Source organism: Lepidochelys olivacea (genome assembly GCF_965140295.1).
Source record: "Lepidochelys olivacea isolate rLepOli2 genome assembly, chromosome: 4".
Classification (NCBI taxonomy): domain Eukaryota; kingdom Metazoa; phylum Chordata; order Testudines; family Cheloniidae; genus Lepidochelys; species Lepidochelys olivacea.
The window spans coordinates 72,888,897-72,901,745 of record NC_140414.1 but is presented as its reverse complement, the minus strand read 5'-3'; the positions used below and the strand labels follow the sequence as shown (position 1 = coordinate 72,901,745).

The 12,849-nt window shown below is 42.0% G+C and overlaps 2 protein-coding genes across 4 annotated transcripts in view; both read left to right on the top strand.

Moving 5' to 3' along the window:
* Positions 1 to 7,954, top strand: part of LOC311519325 (uncharacterized protein) — a gene marked incomplete at its 3' end in the record, with an annotated part of 57,311 nt that extends 49,357 nt beyond the window's left edge. The window contains exons 4-6 of the mRNA XM_084625744.1: positions 6,928 to 7,075; positions 7,256 to 7,399; positions 7,856 to 7,954. Of these exons, the coding sequence (XP_084481870.1) occupies positions 6,928 to 7,075; positions 7,256 to 7,399; positions 7,856 to 7,954 (391 nt within the window). The remainder of the gene's footprint in view (positions 1 to 6,927; positions 7,076 to 7,255; positions 7,400 to 7,855) is intronic.
* Positions 1 to 12,849, top strand: part of MARCHF1 (membrane associated ring-CH-type finger 1) — a 482,864-nt gene that overhangs the window by 71,914 nt on the left and 398,101 nt on the right. The gene's annotated exons all lie outside the window — the stretch shown is intronic.

Genomic DNA, 12,849 nt, shown 5'->3' with positions numbered 1-12,849 from the left:
GCCATGTACGTGGTGCCACTGATGTCTGGACCACACTGACAACTGTTCTATTCCAAGGTTCCCTACTGTGAACAGCATTTGTCTGGGCTCGTGGATGGCACTTCCTGCCCTGTGCATCTACCGTTGCTCCTGAAATCACCTGAGCAGGATGTCCTGGATTTTTGTTCTGCTTTGTACAGCCTGTAGTGCTGTGGAAACAACTTCATACACAATACATTTAATTAATCGTATCCGCTCCAGGCTAACTGGCCCCAGCATCAGATGCCGCTAGCTCAGCTGGGTGAGCGAGAGCTGCACCTGGAGCCTCCACTTCCCCAAGCCTGATAGGCCGTCTGTGACAATCCAATGCACTCGGGTGAGCAAATGCTGCACCTGGTGCCTCCATTTCCCCAAGCCTGATAGGCTGACTTTGATACTCGGGTGCACTACCCCAAGGTCCCCCAGCCACTTGCCCTTGCTGTATGGACTCTGCCTCTGGCTTGCCCTGGGGCCAACCAACTGCACTGGGTCCACCCTGTGTGTGATTTGATTGCTTTCTGGGTTCCTGTGATAACAAAACTAACTGGTGGGGTGGGGTGATGCAAATTCCCCCCATCCTGTTGTGTTCTGGCTGCAGTAGGGAAAAACTGCACCATGATTCCATAAACATTCATGTATACTGCAACCGCTATGGGAGCGGCCCACTGCCCCCCTCCTTTTCCTTCTTGTACCTATACCCCCTCTAATGAACTCTACCTCCCTTTGTGAATCTGTTCTCCTATTGCTATCCTGTTCAACTGGTGCCACAGGAAAAGGAGAATTAAGCCTTCCCTTTTGTGCACCCCTTGCTCTCCCCTTTTGTGTCCCCCTGGAGCCATGCTGAGCCATGTTTACCAGCTCCTGCCCCTTATGCCTCCTTGACTGAAACTGGGAATGGCTTTTAGCCCCCTATCCACTTCCTATTCCCCAGTCCAGCCCAACCACTGCTTTCCGAGAGAGTGGGAGGTTTCTTCCCACCCCCAACCCCTGCACTGTATGGGCTATATGCAAAATTGTGTTGGTTTTAGTGCCCTCTTTCCCCTCCTGTAGCAATTTGTGCGGGGAGGGTTCCTGCCTTTCCCTACCTGACACTGTCTGTCTGGCTCTGTGAGAATGGATTGAGCAATTTTCCCCCCATCCCTGCTGCCTTGCAGTTGCGGCTAGGAAACACAGGGGTTTCTGCTGCCCCTAGCCACCGTGTCCCAACTCCACTCTGTTTTTATGGCCTGAATTGGGGAAGGGGCTGTTCCTGTTCGTCCTCCGGACTGATTCCACATGGGGAGTTCTATGCAGCAGGGAACAAGTGCCTGCTCCCCCCTGCTGCTGTGTCCCAAACTGCTGCCTGTTTTTATGCCTTGCAATAGGGGAAGGTGGTGGTCTCCTCCCTCCCGATCCCCTGCTGATCATCCAGACTGCTTCCACATGGGGATTCTATGCCTGTGCCCACTCCCTGCTGCCACTGTGTGCAATTCCTGCCTGTTTTTTATCTCCTGAAATGGGGAAGGAGTTCCCCCCTTGCTATCCCCGCTCACCGTTTGACTGCACATGGTCCGGCAGCAAGCCATGCATCGGAGCCAACCTGTTCCGAGTGAATGAGGGGAGGGGCCAGGCCCAGGCTGATCTTTTTAAACCCCTCATTCCTAGGGGGTGAGTTATGCACCATGCTGACCTCTCTTCCAGCAGTTTTACGTCTCCCCTCCTCCCCCAAGCCAGAAAGCATTGTCCTCGTCTTCCAGCCAGCCAAACAACACCCCCCCTCCATCCCCCGCTTAAAGTGCAGGACGGTGACTCTTGGGCTTGGCTACACTTGCGAGTTACAGCGCAATAAAGGTGTCCCGGATGCACTAGCTCACTACCCGTCCACACTGGCAAGGCACGTGGAGCGCTCTGACTCTGTGGCCGTGGCGCCAGTGTGGACGAGGTGTTGCATTACTACACTCTGATCAGCCTCCGTAAACGTCCCATAATCCCCTTAAGTCAAGTGGCCACTCTTCTCATTGTTTTTGAATCACTGAAGGAATGCGGATATGCCCTTTGATAGCTCCATTTCTGACAGCCGGCTGCTTATCTGCTCTGAGACAAAGCAACCATTAGTGTGGAATGCTGTCTGTGTGTGTGTGTGTGTGTGTGTGTGTGAGAGAGAGAGAGAGGGGTGGGGGGGAGGTCTGCTGCTGTCTGAACTTACAAGACAGCATGCTGACATGCTCTCAGCCCCCCAAAAACCCACTCTCTCTCCCCCCACGTACACACAACACACTCCCTGTCACACTCCACCCCAGCCCCCATTTGAAAAGCACGTTGCAGTCATTTGCATGCTGGGATAGCTGCCTATAATGCGGCGCTCCCAATGCCGCTGCAAGTGCCACAAATGTGGCCACGCCGGTGCGCTGGAAGCTGTCAGTGTGGACACATGGCAGTGCTTTCCCTACTGCACTCTATGAAGGCTGGTTTAACTCAAAGCGCTCTATATCTGCAAGTTTAGCCATGCCCTTAGGGTATGTCTACACTGGAAACTTCAAAGCGCTGCCGCGGGAACGCTCCCTCAGTAGTGCTTTGAAGTGCGAGTGTGGTCATGCGTGAGCACTGGGAGAGAGCTCTCCGAGCGCTCCTGGTAATCCACCTCCACGAGGGGATTAGTTCCGAGCACTGAGAGCGCGGCTCCGAGAGCTCGGATCCTCTCTACGCTAGTGCTTTAAAGCAGGCTTGCTGTGTTCAGGGGGGTGATTTTTCACACCCCTGAGCCAGCAAGTTAGAGTGCTATAAAATGTAAGTGTAGACAAGCCCTTATTGTACACACCCATACTTTTAAAAAGTCTCTCTAAATGTTAAATCATACCCATCTTACACAAGTGGTTATAATAGTAGTAGTAATTTACCCGTTGTACAGGGCTGTGTACATCTGTCATTGTGTACATAATTAAAGACCCTAAATAAATAAGGATCCTTGCCCTGAAAAGGCACAATAGAACAAGCACATAGCTCCAAGTTTTATTTTTAGCAAGAATCCATCAGGAAAGAGAAGACGGAAGGAAATTAGTGAACAGTCTGTTTTTTTAAATGTAAGTGGCAGAATGAGAGAGGCATGAAGTTAGGCATGGTGAAGGAGATGAAGGAAGGAATTGAGAGAAGCTTGGAAAGCACAAAGAGAACAGGAGATGATGTGGAGGAAATGACTTGGAATACTTACATACAGAGCCTTGACAGAGAGGAATACCAGCTTGAATTTGATATGGAAAGTTAATGAAAACCAGGGAAAGAACATGTAAAGGTGTGAGATATGGACACACCAGTGGTGAGTGGAGAGAGAGAATCTTTGAGGCAGTGTTTTGGATAGACTGGAGGAGAAAGAAGAGCAGAAAGATGTTAGTGGTTATGACAGCAGGTGGCAAAAGGATAGATGGACCAGAATTTTAGCAGCAGGAATGGAGTGAGAGGATGAGAAAAGAAGTGACAGGAGTGGGACTTAATGGAAGCATTCATCTAGGGATAAAAAGAGAAGCATAATCAAAGATGACCCACAGGTTGTGAGTTTGGGTGACACTGACAGGAAGGATGGTGAAGTTGTCCACAGTGATAGAGGAGAAGGAAGAACTTTGATGGAAATATTTAAGATCCCAAATGAATATTTCATGGTTACACAGTGAAGATAATTCTCTGGATTTTATTTTTGGCATTATTGCCTGTGAGGAAAACTGTGCTGAAAAAGTTCATACTACTCTGTTGTCTATCTTTCTGCACCACAATTTGTCTAGACAAGTAACCATTGTGAAGGGTTGTGATTCACTACAGTATAATTGAGTGGATTTGCTCTTCTAAACTTATTTTCAGACCACTCTGTGACGGGTTACCCCCCCACTCCAAGGTGCCACCTCGTACTGGGGTATGACCGGACCCACCTGTTCCACCAACCTGGGCTCTCTTACACTGTCTTGCTGAGCCAGGCCCTCAAGCCTCCTCCAGCACACGCACAGAGGTAGAGACACACCCAACTGCAGAAAGACACTGAAATCAGTACTGCATGGGAAGGCTAAGAAAGTTGGCATTCAAGTGCACACCCCCTCTGGAGTGTAAATCCCAAATTGTATCATCTTGCGCTGGACAGAGAACTATACAGCGTAAGCTCATGAAATCCACCCTCTCCCTCAGTGTAGAGGAAGATACGCACAGCTTAACACACTTGATAAGTAGGATATAAATTAGCAAATTCTCACCCCGAGTGATAAACAGGCTGACAGACTCATAAGGCACAAGATGCCTTGGGTTTCCCAGGTTTTCATATGCAGTCCTTCTAGTCTGGGACCATCAATTCCCACAGTTCAGTCCTTGCCCCTCAGGTGTTTGCAGGTGGTGTTGCAGGGACATCGAGGTCCTTTCATGATGTCATTGTCTCCCTTTTAACCCTTCTTCCCACTTGCTGGAAAGTTCTTTTGCTGTGACCTGGATCAAACAGTTCCCATTGTGTAGAGCTATCTTGAAGAGGTTTCTATTGTACACAGTTCCTGGGATAATCCTTGTGCTTGTGTGCATTTCCTCAGTAATCCGTTAACATTGTTTGGCCTTTTTACAGTTGTACCTGAAAGGCTGCTTGGGGGTGTTTTCAATCTCACAACAGGTTTCAGTAACACATACATAGCCTAACTTCACATATGACAATAACACATACAATCCAATGAGATATTAATGTCTAGCAGATCAAGACTTTTAGAATGATACCTCATAAGACCTACTTTGTACAAAACACATCCTAATTACATGTTAGTGGTGAATATTGGGATGCCAGGGTATCACACACTCAATAACTGGGCATCCTGGGTTGACTATCAATTTAAGTTTTGTTTCTCTTGAAATAACTATATTGGCCTATTAGTAGTAAATGTATGTGTCTACATAATAATGAGCTCAGACCTAAATCTGAGAGAATAGTGGTTTATGTACAATACAGTGAGAACTATGTACAGCTGGCCCATTAGTGCTCTGCAGATCACTTTTCTGTGCAGCCAGAAATGGTTTTCATTCTATCAGTGACTCCCCTCTGTACCAGGTTTCATTTGGCTCCTGCACACTAGCCCTCAAGCTGTATGCAAATGTATATAGAAATCATTGCAGGTTCACATTGTGGAGGTGCTTCTTTCATATTTGTTTTAGTTACATCACCGTCAACACTGGCACATCAATCACACATAGATATGTCAGCAAACTATTGTTAATGTAAGGGACAGGGTTATCGATCAGAATGCAGTCTTGGATCAAAACTTTTTAAATACAGCTCCCTCCAGTGGCTGAAGCTTGGACACTTTGAAGAGAGCCAGATCATGACCAAAAAGAGCACGAGAAGAATAATTGTTTTTAATTAAGTGAAAAGTGTCCTGAACAGTGTCCTGTAATGCATCCAACCATCAGCCTGGTTGGATGCATTATATTTTTCTACATTAATCACTTAAATCAAAGCATGAAGATACTGTATCTTGTGTTTTGAAGACAAAGAGTGCAATGTCATGTCTTACTCCCCAAGGTTGGGATTGTTACTTTTTGTAAACTCTGTGCTTCGTGTGTTTTATGCCCAATTAAGAAGTGGCAACCCTGCTAGTATTGAATTAAAATATCTGGATTACAAATTTTAAAACATATGAAGATAAGCTTGGTGCCCTCTGTGAGATGAATGCTGGAAGCTGCAAGGTCTATAAATATCTGCCAGAATATGCTGGAAACTGTAAAACAAGACAACGAAACCTTAACAATAAAAATGGAAAACATCTGAGAAGCCTTAGAGGTTACAACTAGAGAAAATCTCAGCTTTGAGAGAAAGCTTTACATGGTAGAATATAACATCAGAGCTAAGAACTTGAGGGTATAGGGTTTGCAGTCATCTTGGCGTAGGCACAATTTGCCTCAGGTGGTATATGACCAGGATTCATCACTGAATTTGGTCCGCTGGTTGGATCATTAGCTTCCCCAGCCTGGTTCGGGTACTGATGGGAAGTGCAACGTGAATGTTGATCTGTCCCCCCTGGGTTTGCAGTGAAGAAATGGACCGCTCAGATGCAATTAATTAGGGTTAAATTCTGTAATCCTTACTCATGCTAAACAACACCACACTCACATGCTAGTTGACTTGGGGGGGAGGGGGTAGTATTGTGGTGTCAGTTTTCTAATGTTCTGCTCTGCTTTAGGCTATGAGAACTTTTTAGCAATATAAATGGCATAATAGGGATAGTCCTACATTTTCCTTTCAGAAGTCCCTAGTAATAGCTTACGAATGTTTATAAGATGGACAATTTATAATACCTAGAAGCAACAATTTAAACTAAAAACAAGGGAAGGAGACAAGTGTTAAAAGGCTTCAAGCCAGAGTTGGGGACAATAAGCTTGATATTACCTCACCCACTTTGTCTCTGTCAGTTAACACACCGAAGGAATAAAAAACAAAAGAAAGCATAAGCAAAGTCATGCAATCCAGCAATTCCAAAGCTAAAGGAGTGTTTGTGAAACCCCCTACTATACTACTGGCTTCTGAAATATAGTATATGCATAGCAATAGGAAACTGTATTTATTGGGATTAAGCAACTGAAGTGACAACTGGAGTAAGGCAAAAGTGTATTATGTCCCCACTATAGTCAATGGTCCAAGACTATAACAGGTTTCAAAAAAGAACTAAAGTTCATGGGTGACAGGGGATGGATCACTTGATGGTTATCTGTTCTGTTCATTCCCTCTGAAGCACCTGGCATTGGTCACTGTCAGAAGACAGGATACTGGGCTAGATGAACCTTTGGTCTCACCCAGTATGGCTGTTCTTACTCATGACATGGTCATAAAGTAATCTCAGCAGACAACCTAGGTATTGTGTGGACAAATGATAAAGCACAATTGGATGACCTTGTTTTTGCTTATGAGCTGTTCCTGCTTAGTTCAACAAATCACTTAATGGAAGAAAAGACCCAGCTTTTGGCAGACACAGCAAAACCAATTCAGTTGTTCATCAACAAGAGGAAGACAAATATGGTTATCAGTGCCCCAAAAGCAACCATTAGAATAGAGGAAGAAACACTAAAGGAAGTAAAGTTATTTTTCCTATCTAGGGAGTGAGATGTGCAATGACAGCAAAACCATGTTAGATGTCAGGCAAACAACTTTCATAAGCTTGAAAAGATTTGGAAAAGTAACATGATTGGCATGGACACAATTTTGATTTTTTTTTTAACATTGGTATCATGTCTATCCTCTTTCGTTGAACAGAGCTATGGAAATCTGGAACAGAAATTGATAGATAGCCAACTCATTCCAAAGCAAATGCCTCTGAAAGATATTCAGAGTGGAAAGAGTTTTCTTGCAACATCAGAAATTCAAAGTAGACCAAACCAACCTAAAGCATCAAATGGGGTAAGGCTTTAAGGATGCCATCCACAAGATTTCCACACCAGGTGATAATAAGGATACTAGCTGGGTGACCTAGAGAAGCATTATACAGAATAATAGAAGAAGCAGCCAGATTCATTGTTACACACAAAAATGTGAACAGACCTTCACAGGACTGAAATAAATCACAGAAACTGGTGGATGCTTTACTCACCCGCAGGTGCAAGAGGATAAAGGAAGAATAAGCAACTAGAACCAAGGTATCTGATCAATAAAAGTGAGTTTTATGATGGAGTACCTCTCAGCAAATTATGAATTAATCATCTTTATGTAACCTAGACCAACTCATTAGTTTTCAAGCAACTCCTAATTCAAAATGTCATATCATTATTGTAGTGAATGTTGTGTTAGTTATTAATTAGGAAATGTTTGAAATGAAAAACTAGAAGTGCATACTTTTTTTTTATCCACATTATGCAGTTAAATAAAAAAGACATTGAAGATGATATATCATACCTGGAAAGCAAGTTTATAGACCAAGTCAAACAGAAAGCAGCATTTATTGTAAAGTCATCTTAGATTTGACTGTAATATAACTTTTTTCAAAAGACGCCATCAATATGATTAGATTTTAATTACATTTTTTTGGTTCTTCTTGAAGGCCAACGTTATTGCTTCTGAAAATACGTTAAGAAAATACTTTTTTGGTTTCTCCTAACAAATGAAACTCTTGAATGAAAAAAATATTGAATGAACTGGAGTATCACTTGGACAGTTACTTGCCATTTACAGAACAATTTTTTTTTTGGCAAAAATTATTTGGTCAGTGTTGGTGTTTGAAATAAATGTCTTGTTTTAGCAAAAAATGATGCCAAAATCAGCAAACCTAAGCAAATCTTAAGAGCCAAAACAGTTCCATCCAAAATGCCTACATTATTTCTTCTAGCCTGTCAGTAAAAGGGTACAACACATAAAATGGCCATACTGGGTTAGAAAAAAGGTCCATCTAGCCCAGTATCTTGTCTTCCAACAGTGGCCAATGCCAGGTGCTCCAGATGGAATGAACAGAACAGGTAAACATCAACTGATCCATCCCCTGTTGCCCATTCCCAGCTTCTGGCAAACAGAGGCTAGGGACACTATCCCTGCCAATCCTGGCTAATAGCCATTGATGGACCTATCCTCCATGAACTTATCTAGTTCTTTTTTGTACCCTGTTATAGTCTTGGCCTTCACAACATCCTCTGGCAAGGAGTTCCACAGGTTGACTGTGTGTTGTGTAAAGAAACACTTTAGTTTGTTTTAAACCTGCTGCCTATGAATTTCATTTGTTTTTTGTGTTATGAGAAGGACATATTTACTTATATATTCCTTATTTACTTTCTCCACACCAGTCATGATTTTATAGACCTCTATCGTATCCCCACTTAGTCGTCTTTCTTCCAAGCTGAAAAGTCCCAGTTTTATTAATCGCTCCTCATATGGAAGCAGTTCCATGCCCCTAATAATTCTTGTTGCCCTTTTCTGAACCTTTTCCAATTCCAACATATCTTTTTTTTTTTTTTGAGATGGGCCAACCACTTCTGCACACAGTATTCAAGATGTGGGTGTACCATGGATTTATGTAAAGGCAATATGATATTTTCTGTCTTTTATTATCTATCCCTTTCTTAATGATTCCCAACATTCTGTTTGCTATTTTTACTGCTGCTGCACTCTGAGTGAATGTTTTCAGAGACCTATCCACAATCACTCCAAAATCTCTCTTGAGCGGTGTCAAGGTTCCTCCCCCACTCTGAACTCTAGGGTACAGATGTGGGGACCTGCATGAAAAACCTCCTAAGCTTATCTTTACCAGCTTAGGTGAAAACTTCCCCAAGGTACAAAATATTCCACCCTTTGTCCTTGGATTGGCCACTACCACCACCAAACTAATACTGGTTACTGGGGAAGTGCTGTTTGGACACGTCTTTCCCCCCCAAAATACTTCCCAAAACCTTGCACCCCACTTCCTGGACAAGGTGTGGTAAAAAGCCTCACCAATTTGCCTAGGTGACTACAGACCCAGACCCTTGGATCTTAAGAACAATGAACAATCCTCCCAACACTTGCACCCCCCTTTTCCTGGGAAATGTTGGATAAAAAGCCTCACCAATTTGCATAGGTGACCACAGACCCAAACTCTTGGATCTGAGAACAATGAAAAAGCATTCAGTTTTCTTACAAGAAGACTTTTAATAAAGAATAGAAGTAAATAGAAATAAAGAAATCCCCCCTGTAAAATCAGGATGGTAGATACCTTACAGGGTAATTAGATTCAAAACATAGAGAACCCCTCTAGGCAAAACCTTAAGTTACAAAAAAAGATACACAGACAGAAATAGTTATTCTATTCAGCACAGTTCTTTTCTCAGCCATTTAAAGAAATCATAATCTAACACGTACCTAGCTAGATTACTTACTAAAAGTTCTAAGACTCCATTCCTGGTCTATCCCCGGCAAAGACAGACTATAGACAGACACACAGACCCTTTGTTTCTCTCCCTCCTCCCAGCTTTTGAAAGTATCTTATCTCCCCATTGGTCATTTTGGTCAGGTGCCAGCGAGGTTACCTTTGGCTTCTTAACCCTTTACAGGTGAGAGGAGCTTTCCCCTGGCCAGGAGGGATTTCAGAGGGGTTTACCCTTCCCTTTATATTTATGACAAGTGGCAACAGCCAGTTTAGACCCCATCATTTTATATGTACAGTTCGGATTATGTTTTCCAATATGCATTACTTTGCATTTATCAACATTGAATTTCATCTGCCATTTTGTTGTCCAGTCACCAGTTTTGAGAGATCCAGTCTGCCTGGGACTTAACCATTTTGAGTAGTTTTGTATCATCTGCAAATTTTGCCACCTCACTGTTTACCCCTTTTTTCAGATCATATTAACACACATTGCATAATTCATATTGTACACTTGTATAGTCTCACTTCCTGATGTCTGTCTCTTATTATCACTGTTAGGCTTATGCTTCAGTTTCACCTTTTAAGTAAAGCTCATGTAGGTAATCTTTCCACTGACTGACTAAAATGTCTCTTCAGAACTCACCAAGTTGATAGTTAAATGGAAGATTTGATTTAGTTTAATGCTGATACAGTAGATATTTCATTCCTGAACGCAGAGTATGTCCCTGTGTTAAGTAAGTTCCAGAAAGGGTATAAAATATTGTGCTAAGGACTTCTCTTTCTCTGCTTATTTAGTCTAGCCTGCACTTGTTTGAGCACCCTAAATGTAATACAAGAAAGAATTATTTTTGACTGAACCTCTATTTCAAATCTGCCTTAAATACTGGTCACCTTGAAACCTGGTCCTTCCTTCCCCATTCAAATTGTTTTACCCTGTGTGACATGGTGCAAATTGCTTAATCTCTCTGGATCAGCTTTTCACTTGTAAAATAGTGCCACACAAGGGTGGCATGAGGATAAATTAATATTTGTGATGTGCTCTGACACTGCAGTGATGGGGTCCATGTAATGATTTGGATGACACAGTTCAAACTTAACAACACGGAAAAATACTGGAAAAAAATAATTTCACTGCTTCTACGAATCTGGATACATATTATTAGGTACTTTTTTTTTTTTAAGGATATTTTTTGGTGGTCTGGTGGAAGAGAGGGATGTGGGTAGTGGGCTAGGAACCCTCCTTTTGAAAGTGGGAACCCTTGAGTATATGAGTGTTTTAGTTCAATGTTAACTTCTACAGTCAATCTCACAGACGTCAGAGTAGCAGCCATATTAGTCTGTATTCGCAAAAAGAAAAGGAGTACTCGTGGCACCTTAGAGACTAACCAATTTATTTGAGCATAAGCTTTCATGAGCTACAGCTCACTTCATCAGATGCATGCAGTGGAAAAACTGTATTTTCCACTGCATACATCCGATGAAGTGAGTTGTAGCTCACAAAAGCTTATGCTCAAATAAATTGGTTAGTCTCTAAGGTGCCACGAGTACTCCTTTTCTTCTCACAGTGTTTTTCTGAGTATATGGACAGATGGTGATATAATATCCAAGCAAAAATTCCAGATATAGATTGTAAACTCTCTAGAATCCATGAAACAGGCATACCACCACACTAACAGTTTGACTGCTCAGGATCATACATTGCTCTTAAATAAAGGATAAATACAAGTGAAGATAAATGGCTAGCAGTGCAACAAGATCCTTTCCCCCCAATAATATTCAATACTGAAAAGATTTATTTTAACATACCTGAAAATGTATGAAATAAACTCTACTAGCTTTTTCTTTAATAATATTACATAATTTGAGTATGGCCTGTTGAGAAACTTTCATGAAAGTCTTTTGAATGATGGAAATGTATTCTTACTGGTAGGGATATTGTGTATATTGCTCATGAAGGATCAAGTCTGGTCCTCCTGAAATCAACGGCAATCTTGATGTTGGTGTCTGTAGGTTAATGATTTCACTCTAGGTAGACACATTCATCATTCTCCATTCATGTTACTGCTTTTTGATTTTGTTTTGAACATGCTTCTTTTCTTTTTCTTTAAGTAACTGCTACTTGCAACTGAATTAAAACAATAAACATTCAAAGCACCTGTAGAGCCCGGGTCAGCTGTCACTTACACAGGTGTTTGAAGCTAAATAAGTTGCTCTAGATTTACACCACTGTAACTGAAAGCACATGGAATTTAAGAAAATTACTATAAAAAGAAGCTATATAGAATTGTTTAATTAGTCAAGTTTTTTTTAAAAAAAAACCCTACATGATGTTTGTATAAATTGCTCTGTAACTGTTTTCACATTCTGGGCAAGATCTTCAGCTGAGTAATCTGGCATTTTTCCCATTCAAGTAAATGGAGCTATGCTATTTGACACGAGTTGAGAATCTGACCCTATATCTTTGGTATTTAATACTATAGGTCATATAGGGTTACTAGAATTTCACCTTGGAGTTTGAGGCCACATTTTAATAGTACTAAGTATCATAACGTAGTGTGATCAGTTTTAAATAGTTTTTGAGGGAAAAGCTGTGTTATATGAAATGAAACACGTTGTGCTCTGATAGATGGTTTCATGAGAACAATTTTACCCTTGTTAGGAATCATTTCGGAGCAAGTTGGCTCCATTGTGTGCGTAACTTTCTTCACTCAAAGTCCCTCTGCAGCACTTGAGTTGTCAACTACCCTCAACACAGGGCCTTGTGCTCGTCTTTTGCACAGGGGTGAATGTCGCCCAATGGGAATAGTGGAGAGATCTCAGATTGGGCATATTTTACACCATGTTGTCCAAATAGAAACTGCTTCTCTTCTACAAAATAACCAAGAAAAATGTGTTTAGCATTGTGAAAGCTTAGAAGAATAAGTACCTACTTCTGCTGTAATAGTAATATTTTCTCCTTTCTGGTGCTTATACAATATTTTTTGCTAAGTTCAAAAGACTGTGAAGAGCATCCTATCCTGAA